The following is a 22,452-nucleotide window of genomic DNA, read 5'->3' as shown; positions in this document are numbered from 1 at the left end:
ACTGGTTTATTCGCATACTATTTTCAAATCACATACATATTTAACTGTACAAGTGTCAAAAATAGTATGTGAATAAACCAGAATATATTCAAATAAACTGAATGTGTTTGAAAAATACTATGTGAATCAACTAGAATTAAACATACATTATGCAAGAGCTAAATCTGTCTATTGCAGGTCTTTCTTTACGCCTGAAATGTTATCTAAATTATTAATTAGACATTTTAATTAACTTATCCAGACCATAATCGACTCTAGATGGCATCGCTAGCCTGCGATCTTAAGTGGATTGTGAGCCGATTTACTGCATAACTTTCCTTCTTGATTAAACGATTAAATAGATAATCGAGACTATGCTGTTTATCGTACTGACTTTAGTAATGATGACCGAGGCAAGGCGGAAATTTCATTCACTTAGTTTTTGGTTCATAGTGGATCAATTTGAATGAAATTTCCAGCAAATTGCCTTTACGTTATCTAGTTTTTAACTATTATAGTGAGAACTGCCAACTCGTTATCGAATCTCCCATAATGTATCTTTAAGTATATCCATAAAAATTGGATTACATTATATATATTTTCAAAATGTTCTGAATGACAATTTTTGAAACAATTTCTGAAAGAAATTCTAAATCTTAAAACATATATATAAATAATAATATTAACAAAATATTACACTACAAGCTTGAATTCTATCTTATAAGCTTTAGGTTAAATATACTCTAAACATATCCACTATGCTGATATATATATATATATATATATATATATATATATATATATATATATATATATATATATATATATATATATATATATATATATATATAAAATTTGGCAGCTGAAGAATAGAATTAGGAGATTGGTGTTTAATTTATCACAAGTACTGTCAAACATTGCACTATATATATATATATATATATATATATATATATATATATATATATATATATATATATATATATATATATATATATATATAAAATTTTGCAGCTGAAGAATAGAATTAGGAGATTAGTGTTTAATTTATCACAAGTACTGTCAAACATTGCACTATAAATAATTGTAGATAGTCTATAAGTTTTCTTTCTATGTGGATATTTGATAGAAGTCTGAATTAACAGACATGACACCGGGATGATTGACGGAGCCTGTTAAACTGTTCTGTCGATCAAAATGAGTGCTGTCGTAACTCGTGGAATAATGATCATCTTTATCATAACCTGTATGACACGGCATACTGACAGTATCCTCTTCATTTAATTCATCTACTTGATGTTTATAAGAAAATAATATACTTGGCTGTGTAACACTATAAAGAAATTTTTGTATATACAATGTATACATAAATAAAAGACAACATATAATAAGATACAGATTTAAATTTCATTTCATTTTTTTATACTTTCAATTCAATGTCCCATAATACATACAATTCTGACAGGTTTAAAAGGATGTCAAGTTACAGACTTTGACTGGATTATGTAGACTACTCATATTTAACTCTTGTTTTATTCTCTACTGCTCTATACAGATCTCTCCCTCCTATAATTTACACCTTGCGTATAACTCAACAAAACAGAATATTTCATTGGCTATTTGCTCACATCTAGTAAAAAGTGTTTCAGATACTATATAAATTAATATGAAAACCAGATAAAAATACTTTTGTCCTTGAGGAGTATAGAAGAAATCTAGGCAATAATTCGATTACACAATTGGGTAATAAAATCATGTTGATTACAAATCACCTATCCAACTGGTATAAATTATAATTAAATATATACAGTTTTTACCTGAAGAATTCCCTCAAGAATGTCACATACACCATGGGATCATAGATAGTAAAATATAAATATGTTGTTATATCCACTACACTGAAACAATATTAAAAAAAAATCAATAAATTATATGGATATCACTGCAAAAAAAGATCTATATAATGCCTTGAAAACTAGAACAAATTCTGGAATTAAGCTCTGTTAAAATTGGCGATCTTTAAAAGAATGCTCAAAATCTTATGGAGTTCCTTTAATCTTATGTCCACCAGACGCAACAACAACTACTTCAACCATAATGGTCTTTGCACCAAAGTCAAAACTATATGACATCACCATGCAAAGCATACATGTAACATCTGGCTTGGAAACAAAGGAACAAATGATTTACAATAACATGATACAATTCAAAAAAGAGAATTAAAGAACGTGTATTGGACACATAACAATCAATTAAAATTAGATCTTATTTGGTTTTGGTTTTATTTTTGTGTTTGTTATATTAAGATCATTTCGACCAGAGATCATACTGGGACAAGCGCAATAGAAATCCATCAGAAATAAAAGTGACATTTAGATTTTATTTTAACTGGACTGATACTAACTGGGACTTATGCATACAGCAAACGGTGATAAATGATTGTTTAATAAAAACTGTTCAATAGTTACCATCGTCCATTGTCCACACTGTAGTAAATGAGTGCACTACCAATCGCTTGGGTTACATTCAATATAGCCAGAGCTAAACAATAGTAATAGAATGATGTCTTGGCTGAAACAAATATTCATATAGTTATATAGGATCTAACCTTAAGATAAATTTATTGGAAAGAAACTGACTGGGGTTTTTAAATAACTACCGGATCTCAAATTCCTAGGAAGGGAGTGGACTGAGGTTTTAAACAAATTCGCCAAACTTTCTATTTGTCAGTTCAAACCATAGTCAAGTAGTTTTGGTTATTTCAGTTTTAGACAATAGTTTCAGATTGGTTAATGAACCTGGTAAAAAAAACTGTTAGTAATGGTTAATGAACCTGATCAAAACCCCTAAAAGTAAGGGGTCAACTATTCTAAGTTGAAATTCGCGGCCATTTGTTGGTTTCTAAATCTTGGGCTTATCACAATTCTACCAACCAAGGAAATCAATATTGAATCCATTTGAAACCTTAAGTTTGAAACCAAATAAAGAGCAATGAAAGAACCAAATATTACTAAATTAAAAACTTACAAGGTAAAGCGAGTCGTTTTTTGATACCCGTCCATGGTAAAATAAATATGACAGAATATACCTGAAATATGCAATCATATTAACAAAACTGTTAAAAATTGTTTTAATAATAAAAAAGATAGGTTGCCAGGCAAAAACCATATGCCCACAGCAGCTAAATCGCCCATGCAGTCAACAAGAGTTGTCACATATTTTTACTTTTGTCGGTAATGAAACATTTATAATACACTAAAATCTGATTAAGAGTAATAACACATAAGTAATCATCAGAAAATCATTAGAATTTGTTTGGCCAATGCTAATGTTAAGTATATAAAACATTTATGGATTTAGTTGTTCAAGTTTTCAAAAATCATTGAAAATTAATTGTTCGTCTCAAGGCCTTAAACTCTGTGCATACATCTAAAGTCAATCAAAACGATTCTATATAGGCGTAAACACGGTGTATAAATATAAAATCAATCAGATGATAACTATGGTCATAAAGCATCCACAAAATTTTTCAATGTGATCAAGGGCCATAATTCTGTCAAACGGATATTAACTTTAGCCTCTAGAGCGTCCACAAGATTTTTCAAAGAGATCAAGGGCCATAACTCTGGCAGTAATTATCGGAAATCGGTGAAAATTAATAGGCTTTTTCGTCTCATGACCTTAAACACTGTGTGTAAATTTAAAGTCAATGGGGTATTAACTTTAGCCTCTAAAGCTGTCAAACCAACCATGTGATGTAAACAATTAGCCATGTGGCATGAATTAGGTCACAGCGTACTGTTCAGTATGAGTGAATTTATGCGACGGTTTTGTGTACTAAATGTTAAAAAAACATAAATTTGTGTTTATAATATCCTAATAAACAGCCCGTTTGATCAGATTTTTGACCAATCGACATACAGCAGTAAACTTAAGCCAAATTTGTATGCTTACTATAGAGACCAGTGAGTGTGTTGAACCAACTATGTCACTTCCGGTTTTAATAAAAATTAATTTCTTGCTTACAAAAACATTTTTGCTTGTGCTACAGAGAGGATTATATATGAATATATATTTTAGATTTATGGAAACCTTTTTCAAAATTGTTGTAATTCTTTGCAAAAAACACTTTTTTAGTGTAAGTAAGAAGACATGTCCTTTAAATTTGTCACTTTAGAGTAATGATGCGTCATTTGCATTTTCTGCTAAACTATCAAATTTCTCACAGCTAAATCTACGCCAATATCTACTTGGATTATTTAATATTTAATCAAGAAAAGGAAAACCAAGCCTAGATAACCTCCTGGCTTGGATTCAAACGGATTTAAAATAGGCCTATCATTTCTGTTTGCCCACAACAAAATGGCGACTGGCTTATTACATAGCCAGCAGATTAGCCAGATCGATGCAATTTTGATTTAACATTCTGAACAGAATCAAACCATATTTTGACCAATACTCTTATTACAGATTCATCTTTTACAATACTGTAGTTTACAAGAGATCCATACTGCACTAAAATGACACAATGTGACTTTAATACGATTTACTTACAACAAAAAAGAAAAAAGAACTTGAAAACCAAAAGATCATTCCACCATGTGCAAAAATATCATAATTATCTGTTTCGTTTGCTTGTATTTGAACACGGAACTTTGGGTCTGGATGGATAAACTCTAGTGATCCCTAAAACAAATTAAAACAGAGATCAATAAAACAAAAATATACCACGAATAAAACAAAGCATTATCTGGACTCATAAAGTTTGTCACTAATTTTGAAAAGCATTTCCTCAAAACTTTAAATAGGCAATAATAATAAAATAAATAATCCAACCAAATTAACCAAGCCTGTAGGCATATAAACATGAGAAAATCTTTTTTCAGGTGGACTGATTCTTCAAATCGATTAGAATATCATATATGTCAGTTTTTTAACATCAATCCCATACAGCAATACTAACCTGTGTACAAGAATATGCCAGAGCTATCAATGATGTTACTATTAGAACTCTTCTGATACTCGCATGACTTTCAAGATGGCCTACAATATACAACAATTAAAGATATTTTTAATGTATATTAGAATCAAAACACGATTATAAACACAGTGTATAAACACAAAATCAATCATGTACAGCAACATGACAGTCCTTCGTTTAATCTGGGGTCTTCCCTAAAACTTTGGACAGCGATTTAAGGTATTAAAAACGGCGAAAGTATTGTTCGTCTCCAATCAGTATTGTTTACACTGAGCCATTTTGATAGTCTCGTTTGTCATGCTATTAGTTTTTCTGCAATATTCTGCTATGCACTGGTTAATCGGGCGTAATAAATTTTGTTAGTCATGATGTAACGTTAAGTAAACATATCTGGAGCTCTGTTTAAACTCGAATGATATTGTTACGCAGTTATAGGTATTGGTTGTTAGCAGTTATAGGTATTGTTTGTTAATCGAACTATTGACCAGTTATAATTTGGAACAGAAATTTGCTTTCGTTACAGCAGTGTTTGAGTGGGATTAGGTCTAATCAAACGAAACACAGTGAGGAGTATGGGATTAGCTGTGAATGATCTTTTCTCATCACGACTGCTTGAATCTCGCACACTTTTCTCTAAATTTGTTGATTGTTCACTATTCGTTGGCGAGAATATTAACTGCCAACTGATACCCAAACATTTCAATATGAAGAAAATATTGATTAACAACATATTTTACAATTATTAATACAAATGCACAGAATGAGATATTTCCTCAGAGAAATTTGACTTATTTTTGGTTTTAAATAATTCCTGTGAAAAATAAACGAATCTAATATTATTTCCAGTGAGTCTGTTAAAGTGAGTTAGTGTTAAGTTTATACCAATACTTACCAAACAGAAGTCCAAATGTTACCACTGATAATTCTGTAGCCAGGAGAAAAAATCGTAACACTAACCATATTACCTATAAATAGTAGTATAATGTTATTTAAAAGAAGTTTTATTCCGATTTCAATACACAAATTTAGTAGTATACTTGAGTCCTCCTTTTTCTACCTCATCTACATATTGTTCATTTTTTGAAAACTACAAAACAATAAACATATTTATAAAGCTGAAATTTGTTATGCTGCTCGGTATAAGTGTCAATAATTTGAGTAAAACCGAGGAAAACTTGAGATAGAAGGTACACCATAGTAGTTTGACCCATGAACATGCGAACAGGATTATAATTTGCCACAATAGCACAATGAAATTAAATTCTTACAATAGGTAATCAGATAAGAGAGGTTTGCATAAATGATTGTGAACAGAGTCTGAAATTTGTAACAAACTGGAAGAGGGCTGGGTTTTAATGTCTCTACAATACAGACATGTGAACAATTAAAAGAGGGAGAATTTTGCCTAGACAGAGATGTTTCTATCTATTTATCAATGATTATATTATCAACCATCAAGATATCTTTTACACTAAAGTGTACACGGTTTGACCTCAATTTTGTCCCATCCGAATGATTGACATTCTCCTCCCTTGACACCAGGGACATATCGGTCAAGCGTCTGGCGCCCTTGCTTTATTTCATTTCGTCAGCTGATGACACCGTGTTGTTGACAAGACTTCATTAAGCTTATCATGAATACATGAAAGTCAATGATTATGATTGGAAGAGCTAAGCTTTCATTGGCTGCTTTCATTAACACAACACAATGATAAAACCTGTGACATGTTAAACTGAATCAGCTTAAATATGTAATATGAAACGATAGATAAATTAATAAATATTTGTTTTTAATCAGATTTTCACCTATGTAGATTTGAATAAATTCACTAGTTGTTATCAACTGTCAGACTTTTAATAATTTACTCATGTATATGAAACTGTTTGATTAATTATCTTACTTACCTTATCTGCTACATCCCCTGCTAAAACTGAAGCATTAACTGTCATAGCAACAATACATCTTAATATACTGATTCCAGCAACTACAAAAACCTGCGAAAAAAGAGTGTAAATGTATATTAAAGTAAATTTCAGAATGAGATTCATAAGACCATAAGTGTGATGACAACTCTTTGTATAATTTGAAAATAAAACTTCCTTTAAATATATCAACCTTTATCAGAGAGGTAAATATATCAAATAAAGGCCTAACTTTAATTCAATATCATCTGTTGAATATAACAGATGAACCAGGTATTCCCCCATTACTATTACTGCACTAAAAATTTCAAAAGAATCCAGTTTGTTACTTACCAGTCCATAGAAAGCTTTAAATATAGGACTGTTTGAATTCTGTAGTTTGGTAGCAGCAGACCGTAACCGGTAGAGGAGAAAAATGGCAAAAACTGCATTTGGTACTAGAATAATCAGATCCCACACACGTACTCTGAGGAGAAGAAACAATACTATAAATAGATATTAAAGACACAATATGGGAGATTAGATAAAGAGCTGGCAGGCCTCACTATAATAATAGTTAAAAACTAGATAATGTAAAGGCAATTTGCTGAAAATTTCAGTCAAATTGATCCACTCTGAACCGAGAATTTAGCGACTGAATATGTGGCCTAGCCTCGATCATCATTACTAAAGCCGGTACGATAAAAAACATACTCTTGATTATCCACTTTTTTATTTAATTATCAATGAGCATTGTGCAGCAAATAGGATTCCAATCCAGTTAATGATGTCGAGAGTTGATTATGGTCTAGATAAGTTAATTAATGTCTAATTAATAATTTAGATAACATTTCAGTCCTAAAGAAAGACCTGCAATAGGCAGATTTAGCTCTTGCATGATGTATGTTTAACTGAATTATTGTCTTTAGTTTTTATTTTGGAAGAGAAAGAAAAGCTCTAATCTTTCTTAATACCAGAGTTCTTGAATTGTAAACTTACACTACTCTAGATGTAAATGTATAATAATAGCTCATAATTTATTTTTCTGTAGAATTTTACTCTGCATTGTATTTTCTACACACAAACTTATGCTGTATTTGAAACATGCATGATAATTCATACATATAATGATACCTACCTTGAATCTGCAATATCATCATATAATATCCACTGACATAATGGTTGTTCAACAACAAAGGAAGGAATGGAACTATTAGGACCTACTGTAGGTGTAACAGTTTGAACTATAGGAGTCAGACTACTGGTGTCTCCAGTATTATTTCCTGCTAATCTTAATGTATCAGAACTGATATTACTAGACGTCATATTTTTCTGTTTAAACTGATGAATGGATGCCATGTAAAGATGGAGTTTAACCTCTTGTTACTTGTATTCATCCATTTGGTTTCTTTTGAATCTGTGGAAACAAAAATAGAATTCATTCAATAAATTTAAGCACACAAACTGTTTGAAGAGATTTAAAAATTATATATTTCTAATTTTTATTGTCAAAAATATAGTTTTTATTTCAGCAATGAAATCTATAAAACTCAATACCACAATAATGTGTATGAGCTTTTGAGAAAGTTTGTCAAAATTTGTTGATTGTTTTGAATAATCTGAGCTTTTGAGAAAGTTTGTCACAATTTGTTGACTGTTTTTAATAATAACATTGAGTACAATATTCACAAAGTTCTAACAATCTATTTAGTAAAATTAAATGTTCATTATCTCTCTAAATAAAAGTAAGCAGTTAGGCCTATAGATCAAGATTGTGGAATAATAATAATAATAATAATCCTCTATTTGTATAGCGCGATAATATTAAAACAGAAGTTTCTATTGTGCTTTCCAAGTTTTCTCTGTAAAAACAAATGTCTTTAGCTGAGAATTAGGAGTCAATGGTTCTAAAGTTGTAAGGCAGTGAATTCCATAAAAGTTGAACAGAAAATGAGAAAGATCATTTCAAGATTTCAAGATTTAGTGATGGTTGATGCAGAAATTGTTTATCTGTGGATCTAAGAGTTCTGCACCAATGTTTTTGGCTTCTGGAGATGAAGCAAGACTTTCATGTTGAAATTTAAGAGATGGTACCGTATTGAAAATTTACTAAGTTGTTGTTTTATTCCAATCACCAGATGGCAGATACTAAGTTTTATCAGGATTTAGTTTCAGAAAGTGTGATGTCATCCATAACCTGATTTCTTCCAGTAGGTTTTCAATATTACTTAAAGCTGAATTAATGGATTGTTGATTGAAGGAGCAGCATACAAGTGAATATTAAGACCAAACTTTTCAGTGATTTTTGCTAATGGTCGGGTGAAGACAATGAACAGTTTAGGTCCTAAAACAGATCCTTGGGGCACACGACACATCATAGGGACCTTAACAGATTTGACATCATCAATCTTGACACATTGTTATGCTCGAAACCAGCTTAAATCAGTGTCTCAAACCTTATTTCATCTTGTAGAGCTTGGAGAAGGTCTTCGACATCGAAAGTGTCAAAGGCAGCCGGTAACTCCAAAAGTATCAGCAAAATACATTTTTGATCATTGATAGTTTGGTATGTATCTTTAGTTATTTTGATTAGAGCTGTCTCTGTGCTGTGAAAAAGTTTGTAGGCAGACTGTAAGATGTTTGTTAGGTTGTTTGATTCCATAAAGATTTGTAACTAATAATAGAATGGTGTTGAAACTATACATGTTGATGTAGGTATGGCTATTTATAAATACATGTACATTGTAGATGTATTAACCACAACTTTAAAGCCAATATTAGTAACCTGGTAGCTTGAAAGGGGAGATTATTCTAATGAAACTAAACGATTTGTAAAAATGCATGATTTTCACATTACTGTCTGAGTCTTGGTAAATTTTAAACGGATTTCTTCGATTATGAACAAACTACTTAACTTTGGTTATTATAAACTTACCTGTGTGTTTGTAATGAACTCCCGTTCGATAAAATCCATTGCACAACTAATTATCACAACGATGAAAACAAGTTCTCTCTTGAAAAATTGAAATATCACAAACTTTTCCCAGAGAAAAATACCAATATGGAAGATGGTTACGTCACTCTGCGGAAGATATCATTTCATATTAGGGGTGACAGCATAGGAAATTCAAGTACAATTACGACAAGAATCCATGACCACTCGGACCAAAGAACACTCGGTTCAAGACCAGTCGGACCAACTGATAGACCACTCAGCCCAAACAAATAGACTACCCAGACCATACAAAAAGACTATTCGGACCCAACAGAAAGACGACTAGGACCAATAATAAAGTGTTGTTTTAATAAATTGATAATTGCGTTTGTTTTAAAGGGACAATAACACTCTTGCTGGCTTGAAAGCTCCAGAAAATAAATAATATCTCTATCTAAGTACTAGATGTTTAAGTGTCCTACCTGTTGTGTAAATTATCCATTACATCCTATTTTACTTGTCCAGAGGGTTCGAAAATATTTTTAAATCGAAGTTTCATTTGAAAAGGTTGTGTAAATTATCCATTACATCCTATTTTACTTCTATCTAAGTACTAGATGTTTAAGTGTCCTACCTGTTGTGTAAATTATCCATTACATCCTATTTTACTTGTCCAGAGGGTTCGAAAATATTTTTAAATCGAAGTTTCATTTGAAAAGGTTTATGTTAGACGTTTCAAACCATTATGTTGAATATTTCAAAATTTTTAAATAAGGTGTGTTAAGATGAAATTTGTATCATCAATTAATTGAAATATTCTAAAATAGTACAATTTGTTGACCAGAATAAAGATTGGGACATATTATTCAGTTACAACAAGAGTGGTATTGAGCCTTTAATATGAATACTTGAACCAATAATAAAGTGTTATTTTAATAAATTGATAATTGTGTTTATTTTAATATGACTACTCGAACCAATAATAAAGTGTTATTTGAATAAATTGCTAATTGTGTGTGTTTTAATATGACTACTCGAACTAATAATAACGTGTTGTTTGAATAAATTGATAATTGTATTCCAAATCGCAAAATATCGAGAACCACACTTGTAGTCACGTTTAAAAAGGGACATATAAACGTCCGTTCTTCGTATTATTATGTGCTGTTTATATTAACGCATCAAGGGCGGATAACTTGAAAACGTGTCTCTCCCCCCCCCCCCCCCATATATAGTAACCCAGGGGTTAGTGGGGTAGAACGGAATGAAACCACTGGGGATACCGCGAATGTGGAAAAAGTAAAATTAGGCTATCAGACAAGAACAGTATACCCGTATATGTAGAAACTGTCAAAAGTCTGGACATACCGAGTCTCATTGCAAGAGTAAATAAGAAAAATTAGATTGATATTTTTTTTGGCACCATTATTAATTAATTTTAAAACTAATCGTTGATTTATTTTCCGTACACAAAATTGAACTAAACAACTCTAAATATAAGAATTCCGTATAAGAATTATTTGCTTCTTTGTATTGTGATTTAATAATAAATAAATAGCATATTGTCTAGCCTTATAATATAATTTAATTGGTCCGACAGGTCTTGTTTTGGTCCGACTGGTCTTAGTCCGAGTAGTCTTTAGTCCGAGTAGTCTGGATACCTACGACAATTGGCATTGAGTTTGAGCGTTCGCACACATAACTACCCGCATTCCTGTATTTAGTTACCGTCTTTTACATTCTAGTAAAATCTCTGCAAATTTTATAGCTTTACTTTTTTAAATATTTTGTTCTAATTATTTGATTAGCGACTCGGATGGGATTATTTACTTTTGAAAACGCATGCCGCACAAACACAACTATACATTCGTTTTACGGGCTTTATCACACTTCGGTCAAAACTGTCGAATCGAGAATTAATGTTACGCTTCTTACGGGGTCATACGGGCTTAGTAGCATTATATACCATTATGTTACTGAAGCGGTTATTATTCAATCGAAAGAATGCGTATAAAATTAAAAATACACTCAGAGAATTCGGAGGTAAGCTTCATGATCCTTGTTAAATTATTTATAACATAAAGAAGTATAATAACAGACAGCTTTATGGATGACATTCACTAGGTTTATTAACTGCAACGTTTCAATGAGGTTACTCTCACCGTTATCAAGCAATATGATAACGGTGAGAGTAACCTCATTGAAACGTTGCAGTTAATAAACCTAGTGGTATCATTGCTTGATAACGGTGATATTTTAATTGTGAAGAAAATTTGGTAGACTGGCGATCAATGGTTTCCATATAAATCTCCTATGTAATTGCCTTCAATTGATATTTTTCGTCGCCCAAACCCATATACGATCAAAATGATCGCCCTGTCAAACTATCTTTCAATGTTAACCAACCCCCGCAACAGGTATATTGGAATCGACCAATACGTCACGAAGACATTGTTGACATCGACTCTGTCAAAATTACAAGTAAATTTTCAAATTTTTCAAGAGAGAACTTGTTCTCATCGTTGTGATAATAAGTTGTGCAATGGCTTTTATCGAACGGGAGTTCATTACAAACACACAGGTAAGTTTATAATAACCAAAGTTAAGTAGTTTGTTCATAATCGAAGAAATCCGTTTAAAATTTACGATGGTTCACACAGTAATTACATCTCACTATTAGAGTCTATGCTTTTCACATTAATTGCATCTTACTATCTTCATGACTTTCACATTAATTCACAGTAAATTCACCCTAATCTATCATCATGATTTTCACATTAATTTTAATAATGACTACAATTATGGCATTGACAGTCACAAATACTACAGGCTATAGGTATTCATTTGATTGTTTACACTGGGTCTTTAAATCGGCAGGATACTGCAATATTGCAGTGCATTACGATCGCAATCGTTACTCATTGTCATAACAGTTACACAACTCAGCAGTTGAATGAGTGTAATTTAGTAAACAAACAGAACATCAAGATCATCATCATGTGACGTTAGTCAGAGCAGCGGTTTTAGTGACTGTCATATTCTCAGGTAAAACTATTGGAATCGACCCACCACAGAACAGGGTGATAATCTCGTATAAATTGTAATCCATTACAACTATATATTACCTTTTTACTTTTAATAATAATAATATCTCTCAAAATCTTTATTTTTGTTCAGTCAACTTCCGTGTGACGTCATTTCCGATAAAATCGGGTAATATCGAGCGATTAGCATGTGTCATAGATTTGTATTTAGGCCTAGTTCTAGCGTGGATCGATTGTTTCAGAAATAAAAGATTTCTTGTTCGAAATAGAGAGAGGACGCTGCAAAGGCTGTGCACCCAATGTTCCCTTTCAACTGTAGAAGATTAATCCATTTTCTATTCCTGTGTCCAAGATACGACAATCCACGTTTACAATATATCTACCTTTCTTGAATATTACCATCTTGCCAGTGAACTTCTGAACTTCTTTTGAATCTGCCAGATTTCCTTACTATAGCGTTAGCAATGAATGCAAACCACGATTTTATGGAAAGAGGTGTATCTGTCGGGTGTATACATTCCCCGTCTAGTCTAATTTCCTGCTGCATGTAAGCCTACATGTTCTTACCTCAAATCTGATCACTTTATGTGTAAATCTACCATTTCGTTTCGTCATATGTGGCCGAGTTACGTATGTGCATTAATCTTTTTAGATTTCAAAAGCGTCTGCGGAGCGCCGTTTAGCAGAAGGGGGGCGTATTTTTACGGCATGACGTGTCGCACATACTGACTCTAGCAGGTAAGTATGGTCTTATTTTTACATTGTACATGCGTTCACAGAGACTGACACACTAACGTTTAGTAGTAAAAAGTTGTCCAGTAAAATTGACTGCATGGGGCCGATACTTTTTCGACAAGGAAGGCAGTTCCTGAACGTACAGGGCGAGTGTAATGAGGGCTACGTTCAGAGCTGAACTAAGGCTGTAGTTATTAGCCTTTCCTCAGCAATATCAGACCTTAATGGCCGCAGTTCACACTATAGTAGATACACTGTAAAAAAAAGAAAAAGAAAACGCCCGAATATTACCAAAGGATATTTTAGTTAAGCGATGAAAGGGGGACTACTCCAGTTAAAAATCGACTTTAAATTTGGATGCAGACCACCATTTATTTCCCATACTTTATGTCCGGATCCGACTTTTTCCAATTTGTTTGTTAGGCTGTGAACATATGTGCATCGAGGAATTAAATCTCTTGAATTTAGTAGTTTTATGTGGCCGAAGGCAAGACGGAAGACATTCACAGATGATTAGCCTATAAAAGATTCTGTTTCCAGTACGATATAACTAGGAAAAATATAGTTTCTTCAATAGCCAAATTAAACTACAAGAAATGGTTATACTTATTTTGTTTCATATTATTGTATAAATTATGCGAAGACGTCACCGTTCGTATTCATAATGTTGGTAGAGTTTGCAATAGAAGGGAGACTACTCCATTTAAGCAGTCATAATTAGAATTGGGTTTTTTGTACAAATAGAATCACCGACTTGAATCGGAATATTAAAATATCAATAATAATTGGTTCTGATGCCTTGAATAGGGAGCAGGCTCAGTAATTTATATTGAATGAGCCTAGATTTATTATGCGGAAATATATTTCTATGATATTACTTATTCGAGTTCCCTCCCTTATACCACAATTACACAGAACTGGCAGTCGCGGTCGTCCAGATGCGGTCGTTTGAAGAACTTTGTACTGCCCTGCCACTGGGCATTTCAACTTAAGTTTTGTAATTTTAAGGATATGCCCATTGAACTCATTTGGTTGTTTCCAAACCAAACCAAGGTTCCGCGTTCGTGGAGAATTGGCAGTCAATTAGCGATAGGTGTTGTGGGCATACTAGGGAAATTTTGGATAGGTGAGCTGAGAGTAGTGAGAGAGTGAGGCTAGACGTGTGACGCTATTTATTTAGTTTTAATAACTTTTGGAACTGCCGTTATAATTTAGTCACATCATGTTTACAATTTAAGTGACCTTAGGTCATATTTCATAACTGATTGAAAAGTCCGCCATCGATCGTCTGTGGAAGAGAACGTTAACCCTAAACCACTACTACTACTAGTGCTACTAGTACTACCAACCTGTGTCTCCCATTTTTTCATTATTGCTCAATTTTTCCATAGATTTTTCATTTCTTTCTTTATTTTTTGTGGTCCAGGAGGAATACACCTGAAAATTTTAATAGAGAATTGTCTTATGCTTGCATTAGGGTTATATAAGGATTAGATATATGTGTCTTGTATTTTACATTAAGGGTACCGGTACTCATTATATAAGCTTGGTAAACTGTTTGCTTATATAATATATAGGTCTGAATAGTCTGATTATGGATGTATCTATTGATTGGTAAGATAATGTGAGAAAAAAGATAGTTAAAAACTGGATCGGAAGTTCTTAGCTTTGTATTTAACCAGCCTTAAAAATGCCACAGAATAAAGCATGGCATTATCTTGACAAGAAAAAATTTCCATTATGGTGGAAATTATCCTTTAAAATTGCTGGTTTTGCTGTTGCCATATCTACTAAGTTTTTTTTGGGTATGCCTATTAGTATAATATTTTAGTTTCTTTAATACACTATTATTCACAATTTGATACAATTCTATATTGTGCACAGTAGAAATGAACATAGAATAAAGTTAATTATTAGTGTGGCCATAATAATTTGTTTTGAGAAGAAGGTCAGTTTTTAATTTGAAATTGATACAATTAATAGCTCTATAAGTTTATTATATGTATATATTTAATTTAAAGTTAAATATATTAATAATTTTTATAGATGATTGTATAACTTTTAACTTTCTTTAGCAGTTTATTTTGCATTTAGAACCTATATATTTAAAATGTCTAAACCTCTTTGATTTGGTTAGAAAATTAAATTGTCAGTTTCATTGGATTTTGTTATTAGTTTTGTGGTGGCGATAACAATGTGTCTTTGAAAAAAAAAAATTATGTTTATAAAAAAGTCATTGTAGTTTGTAAGGGATTAACAATTCCTGAAATAATCAGAGATTTTAAACTTTCGCAACAAAATTTGAATCTTGGACCATCAACCTAATTTAATATTATTTTTTTTGTCCAATTCAAAGAGGTTTAATTCCTTAAAGATCAGACATACACACACACAACTAACTTTCTTCAAATTCATATATTATATTTCGTGTTTAATCTTCTGTAGAAAATTTAATTTTAACAATTTATGCACAGTGACAATCACATTACCCAATACAACCCTTATCCCATTCCTCTGAATGTTTTTATTTTTGTCTTAGTTCAATTATTTATATCATTAATAGTATTGTGCTATCTGTGCTGATATGTAGTTTGTTGTATCTATTTTTTGATGTGTAGTTATCCTGCTTAATAGTGAATTATGATTGTTTGTCTGATGTATATATATATATTTTTCATAGACATAAATATAGTGCTAGAAAACTGTTTCAATTCTTCTTAAATTATAACGTATTGAATTCACTTAAGATATATTTTTGAACATGACTGATGCATTCTTGCTAAGGGCATATTCTAATGTTGTAGATATGTCCACAGATTCTGAGGGGATCACGTGGCTAAGTGGGTAAGACACTGGCTCGCTAGCCTGGAGGTCGGGTGTTCGATCCCTGCATTGGCCGAGAAAGTTAATCCAGATTTTCCGGTGTGGTTCCCCCTTGTCAGTGATGCAGGACAGAGGGCCTGACAAGGACAGCTATCTAGTCGTTCGGATGGGGCAAAAACCGAGGTCCCGTGTATAAATTGGAATGCACGTAAATGATCCCCTGGCAGTTGGAATTCGATATAAAGTAATTTCAGAAATTGTGATTATGGCCAGAGTGTGAAATATTGTAGGATTGTATTTTAGGGGGGTATAGTGTTGTCAGTCTACTCTAGTCACTATTTTGTACACCACCATCCCACCACCCTTGTCCCTCTTTCATGTGTAAATACTTGTTGCACATCGACTATTAACATATTATGTAGCACTGGTAATAAAATTGTTCTAGACTTATTGTTTTGGTAAAAATCTCTGTCAACGATTGTGCTTTTCTATTTTCAGAATGGGTAAATAAAGTTACTGTGTATAACCGGGAAGCACTTCATAAGGCAGTTGCAAATAGAGATAAGAATACTGGACTGATTACACTAGCAAATCATTATAGTTGTCTAGATGAACCGTTATTATGGGGTAAGTTAAACAAAAATGTTTTAACCTATTGTTACATTTATCATTTTATTTTGGTAAATTTTTGAGAAAATGTCATTAATATCCTTATTATATATTACAGGTGTTTTACAGCTAAAATATTTAATACATCCAGAGAGGATTCGTTGGTCGTTAGGAAGCCATGATGTTTGTTTTACAAACTATTGGCATGCCTTATTTTTTAGCCTTGGTAAAACAATACCAGTAGTACGTGGAAATGGCGTTTACCAAAAAAGTATGGATTTTGTTATTTCAAAACTGAATAATGGTAATTGGGTGCATCTGTTTCCAGAAGGTAAATTAATTGTCCATATGCTCACAGTTTTATTTTATTAATTATTCTTTAGCATGACCATCATTGGTTTGTGTCTCTTAATTATTTTAACTACCATGTGTATGGATTAGAAAATCAAAATGAAATGAAATGGGGTTTAACGTCCTATTGTCTGCTCCGACTGGGCTAATGAAGACAGGCTCACGCCATACAGTGTGTTATAAGGGAAATTTTGCCCAGACAGCGGCGCTACAGCCTACTCTTATATTGAATTCCAACTGCCAAGAGATCTTTAATGTGCACGCCAGTGTGTATACGGGACCTCGGTTTTTATCCCATCCGAACAACTATACATTGTCCCTTGTCCAGCCCTCAGTCCTACACCACTGACAAGGAGGGACCACACCGGAAAATCTGGATGAACTTTCTCGGCCAACACCGGGATCGAACACGGGACCTCCAGGTTAGCAAGCCAACGTCTATCCACTGAGCAACCGTGGCTCCCAAATATTGCCCATCACATTATTTCTGGTGTATTTTTATATTTTCTTTCTTTTTTTTTAGGGAAAGTGAATTTAGAAAAAGAAAGGCTACGACTGAAATGGGGTAAGATTGATCAGCATTGAGTCTTGACAAAAAACAATCAGTTACCGTACATCTTCCTATTTGCAAGTAAAATAATGGAATTTGATATAAGACTTATTAAGAGTAGCTCATAGCACACTGTATGGCATATGCCCATCTTCATTAGCCTAGTCGGAGTAGAACAGTAGGACATTAAACCCCATTACATTTCATTTTTTCAAAATTGTTTTGCAAAACATTTAGATAAACCACAACTAACCTTAGCTGTTCATACATAACTAATAATGTTAGTTTAGGGTTAGTTTCGATTCAATCTTAACCCATTTCTATGCAAGCTGCATAAAACAAAAACTTGTTTTGCAGAAAATTTAGATAAACCACAACGCTTAGCTGTTCATACATAACTAATAATGTTAGTTTAGGGTTAGTTTCAGTTCATTCTTAACTCAGTTCTATGAAAGCAGTGAGACCTGCATAAAACAAGAACTTGGAAAAAAACCTCAAATTACACTCTTTGTGAATGTCCAAGCTTTAGAGCAAAGGTGTATTTGGATATATAAGATGGAAAAACATGATACCAGGCACTGTATTTATCTGATTTTCTTTCTTTGAAATTTCATTGAAACCGTTGAGATTCTAAAACAACAAAGATAGCTAGTAAACAAATAGTGAAAGAATGTGATTTGAAGCAAAAAATATACATATCTTAAATCCTAAAACAGAAGTGCCCAAATTTACACTTTTTTGAAACAGAAAATTAAAACCTGTGTTTATGCTATGTAAAAGAAGAACTGACTATAAATCTTAAAGAAATGAAGTGAAACAGACCTACAGATGTGACATTTACAAACATTCTTTTACCATTTCTTTGTGTTTATTATTTTAAATGTTTATATTACAGGTATTGGTCGATTAATTAGTGAAAGTTCAGTAACCCCTATTGTCTTACCCATATATCATATAGGTAATTCAATCTTATTATCAAATAAATAAATAAATATATTATGTTAAGGTACTTTCCTTGGTAGTATTTCTCCAAGACTAATAATTAACATACATTATCGTAGTAAAATTATGAAAGGAAATATGAAATAATTCACACAGCTACCTCACCGACTTGTTATACAAACGTAGGTTGCCTAGGAAAGAAATGTACGCCATTAGTTTTGTTTCCCTATTTGTACAAAATTTGTACAAAATTTAATGTGTTCATGAAAAAAATTATGTAATAAACAAAGACAGGTAATAATTCAAGTACAGAATCATAAATGCCTGGTAATTTAATTTTGATAGACTTATTTTTCGCATTAATGTACTAATAGGAATCGTTTTTCAAGGCCATACAAAAAAATATATTCTGGTTCTCAGATACTCCTGCGTCCTGGGGTTTTTTTTCTTCAAAAAATAAAAAATAAAGGCAATCTCATTAATTACCTGATGTAAATATTTACCTCAATTAAGCAAGAATTAAAAGCGTATGCAACCCTGATAAATGTCACTGGACATCATGAAAGACTCTAGATAATCATACATTCTTATACAGGATGAGATAAATGTAGTGCCTTGAAATGTAGTGATCCTTTTAAAAAAAATAAAAGCCTCTCTCCCGTATCAGATTGTTTGGAATAGGATTGTCTGAGAACTAAGGCGTTTTTACGAGAAAACAAATCGGTTTCGATTAACTATCTCGTTTTGTACAATGCCATAGGTCTCGAGTTGGTATTCGAATCGGTTCTCGTAAACGCGATGAGTTGCCTCGCAAGATGGCTGAAGACTGAAGAATTGAGGAAAAATGTTTAAAAAAAACACTTTTCTTTATTATGTTCTTGGCGACACCGCCCAAAAATAAAAACGAAAAGTTGTACAAGTTGACTGTCCCCAAATGCCCCGTAATTTTATTAGGAATGTCCATAATATTCATATTTTAACGTGAAATTCAAAAGAAAATGATCTAACGAACGTCGGGCACGTTGTGTCCCATGTTGGGGATGCCATCTTGGAAATCGAATCGTCAATCCGGCAGGCGAGCAAGTTGGAAGATTTGCATAATCGATTTGGCAAATCGTCATGGTAAATACGACAATTAGGTGAAACCGATTAGGCTAATTTTTGCCGTAAATGTGTTTGGAAAGGAAATGCAAATCAATTAGCCCTAATCGGTTTCTCGTAAAAACGCTTCTAGTATATTTTTTTTGTATGGCCTAATACAAATTATTTTCATTTTGTTATACAGAATATTATTCATGTAAATATCCATATCTAGTTTATTTTCTGTAATATATTTTAATACATGTTTTGCTTTAATAGGTATGGACTCAATTTTACCTAATAAAACCCCATATATACCTCAAATTAGGAAAGTAAGTAACATATGTATTATACTGTCAACCATACCTGAATCGATAACATTGCTATATAATTATTATCCCTGTAAGATTGTCCCTTTAAAAATGAAATATTTGCTCATGGAGAATTCGTTCTCTTTAAGTTCATAGATAAGTTGATAACTATACAATACTAACATATCATTCTTATTCTTGTTTTGTTATTATCAATATCACACCTCATTCCTTCATTGCCAGGATAACATGGGCAAATTTTTAGATGTTGAAACTGCCAATTTTAAAAACTATTCATCCCCTTTATTGATGACCAACAACTTTATTGTTATAGTTCTTTGTATTTTTTTAGCATAAAGTTTCAACCTACTACTCTTAAATGTACTCTCGCTTTCACCAATTAAAACGATATTTATAAGCATGTTGCTTGTTTTCGTATCCTTTAGACTGTACAATTGTATGATTATATGTAATTATATTGAATAAAATATTGTTTAAACAATTCTTATTCTTACAGTCAACCTGTAAAATGCATATTTGTCCAGGCCAAATATTTGTTATCCTAAAAGGGGAGAAAATAGAGGCTGGCATAATCGTGACTACGAAAACATAAACATATTAAAGGAGCTAAATCGCTAATATTTGGGACCTAGAAATTGACCCAAATGGGTTGCAACGCAAATAATAATGTAATCTGATTGTATATGAATTGATTTACATTCAATTGTTTCCGTTTTGACTCTAATTTCAAATCAGTTAGGTCCAGCGAAATACGGCATGAGTCTCAACCGAATAGAAATTTCTAGCATCTGGTTATTCCAGTCTATTATGCATGCTCTCCAGATAAGTTATTTCGTCGCCGTATGACATCAGTTGTGGAATATGTCTAGCCACGCTCTTTCTGGTCACTTGTTACAAATGACGATGAAACACACTATGCTACACGATTCGTGTACCAATGGTAAAATGTTTATTTTGTCTTAAATATTGGATATCAGAAGCCTACCTTTTCCCGGTAAGATAACAACATCAATGTTGATTTGAATTGACAAATAATTCGTGTTTTCAACGTGTAAGACTTTGGATGATATTGAGTTAGAGACTTAGCTACTTTAAAATAATATGTTCAGCCTTACAGGTGTTGGGACTAGTTTGTAAAAAGATGACGATACTTTACCATTACCGTAACCAATTTTTTGTTATTTCAGAAGGTGACCTATCTGGTCGGAAGTCCCATGGACTTTACTTCTGATATTAAAACATTGTCAGATTTAAAAAAATCTCCTGTGAGTAAAACTATAAGATATGTATTTATAACTTGCAGATTTTCATTTGGTTATATTCTTTTTATTGTTTAGAAACATTTAGTAATGCATGTAGAGCATTCACAAGATTACATTATCAAGAAAGGTAACTTTGCTTGTACTTTTTGGACATTTGATTATCCCTAGGAATCCTGGGACTGTATATCTTTTTATTTGTTGGGTTGTTTTTCTTATTTTCAGAAAGAAAAAAGAAAATACATCACAGATAAAATACAAGAGGAATTTTTTAAATTAAGACTTCAAGCCGAAGAATTACATGAAAAGGCAGCATCTTGATAGTGTAAAATGATGACAGGGACCATTGTAATATATTGTTTTAAATGTTTTGTTGTGATATGGTATTACGTTTTAGTGTGTGAGTGTATCTTTAACTATTGTATGTTAATTTACTATGAAATTTTACATTAAACTATCTTTGATACATAGTATTTTTATCAATTAAGATGGCTTCCCGTGTAATTTTGACTAAAAACACATTCAAACTACCGGTAATTAATCTATCCAAATTTTGCTTCAAATCCTTCTTAAAACATTGTATTCGTGAGGAAATACCCAAGCTTTAAAAAAATCTATTAAAAGAAGACATGTTTTTGTCATGTGATTTGGCCGACTAGCTGATGCGGTACCTAGCAGTGGGTGTGAAGCCGGAGGAGAAATTCATTACATATACAAGATCATGTTGTCTTTAATCGCTGTCCATTTATCATAAATATCGAACCCAAATTATGGACTGCCCACGTCTTTTTCTGTGCTTTTTATACGCCTACATTTTCATGTGGACGTATTATGCCATCGCCCCTGTCCGTTTGTGGACAATCTACAGGTCACAATTTTTATACGCGCACATTTTCATGTGGACGTATTATGCCGTCGCCCCTGTCCGTC

General features: G+C 32.3%; 2 protein-coding genes across 4 annotated transcripts; one reads left to right on the top strand and one right to left on the bottom strand.

Moving 5' to 3' along the window:
* Nucleotides 1-971: 971 nt before the first annotated feature.
* On the bottom strand, nt 972-13,002 carry LOC126827203 (transmembrane protein adipocyte-associated 1 homolog). Of its 2 annotated transcripts, none has more exons than XM_050556437.1 (11): nt 12,923-13,002; nt 8,001-8,279; nt 7,217-7,349; nt 6,866-6,955; nt 5,853-5,925; nt 4,943-5,022; nt 4,534-4,665; nt 3,007-3,067; nt 2,448-2,550; nt 1,797-1,877; nt 972-1,312 (listed from the first exon to the last, which is right to left on the bottom strand). In XM_050556437.1, the coding sequence occupies exons 2-11, from the start codon at nt 8,219-8,221 to the stop codon at nt 1,090-1,092; spliced, it is 1,197 nt and encodes a 398-aa protein (XP_050412394.1). In that variant the 5' UTR covers nt 8,222-8,279; nt 12,923-13,002; the 3' UTR covers nt 972-1,089. The 2 variants fall into 2 exon arrangements, with proteins under 2 accessions (XP_050412394.1, XP_050412393.1); XM_050556436.2 differs by lacking the exon at nt 12,923-13,002 and adding an exon at nt 9,798-10,042.
* Nucleotides 13,003-14,449: 1,447 nt separating this feature from the next.
* On the top strand, nt 14,450-21,992 carry LOC126827204 (tafazzin). Of its 2 annotated transcripts, none has more exons than XM_050556439.2 (8): nt 14,450-14,702; nt 16,898-17,026; nt 17,127-17,339; nt 17,883-17,924; nt 18,805-18,867; nt 20,211-20,263; nt 21,451-21,528; nt 21,748-21,992. In XM_050556439.2, the coding sequence occupies exons 1-8, from the start codon at nt 14,588-14,590 to the stop codon at nt 21,841-21,843; spliced, it is 789 nt and encodes a 262-aa protein (XP_050412396.1). In that variant the 5' UTR covers nt 14,450-14,587; the 3' UTR covers nt 21,844-21,992. The 2 variants fall into 2 exon arrangements, with proteins under 2 accessions (XP_050412396.1, XP_050412398.1); XM_050556441.2 differs by lacking the exon at nt 14,450-14,702 and adding an exon at nt 14,734-15,381.
* The last annotated feature ends 460 nt before the right edge of the window (nt 21,993-22,452 follow it).

Source organism: Patella vulgata, chromosome 7, assembly GCF_932274485.2.
Source record: "Patella vulgata chromosome 7, xgPatVulg1.2, whole genome shotgun sequence".
Taxonomy (NCBI): Eukaryota; Metazoa; Mollusca; class Gastropoda; family Patellidae; genus Patella; species Patella vulgata.
The sequence above is the reverse complement of the archived record's forward strand: the minus strand, read 5'-3'. Positions and strand labels throughout refer to the sequence as shown.

Bases quoted from the DNA above. Each gene is read 5' to 3' on its own strand.
- LOC126827203 (XM_050556437.1), bottom strand. From the start codon at position 8,221: ATGGCATCCATTCATCAGTTTAAACAGAAAAATATGACGTCTAGTAAT. The intron at 7,350-8,000 runs GTAGGTATCATT...TCTTCTCCTCAG, and splicing joins GATGATATTGCAGATTCAAG to AGTACGTGTGTGGGATCTGA. The intron at 5,926-6,865 runs GTAAGTAAGATA...TACTATTTATAG, and splicing joins CAGGGGATGTAGCAGATAAG to GTAATATGGTTAGTGTTACG.
- LOC126827204 (XM_050556439.2), top strand. From the start codon at position 14,588: ATGCCCATTGAACTCATTTGGTTGTTTCCAAACCAAACCAAGGTTCCG. The intron at 17,925-18,804 runs GTAAGATTGATC...TTTATATTACAG, and splicing joins AAGGCTACGACTGAAATGGG to GTATTGGTCGATTAATTAGT. The intron at 20,264-21,450 runs GTAAGTAACATA...TTGTTATTTCAG, and splicing joins ATATACCTCAAATTAGGAAA to AAGGTGACCTATCTGGTCGG.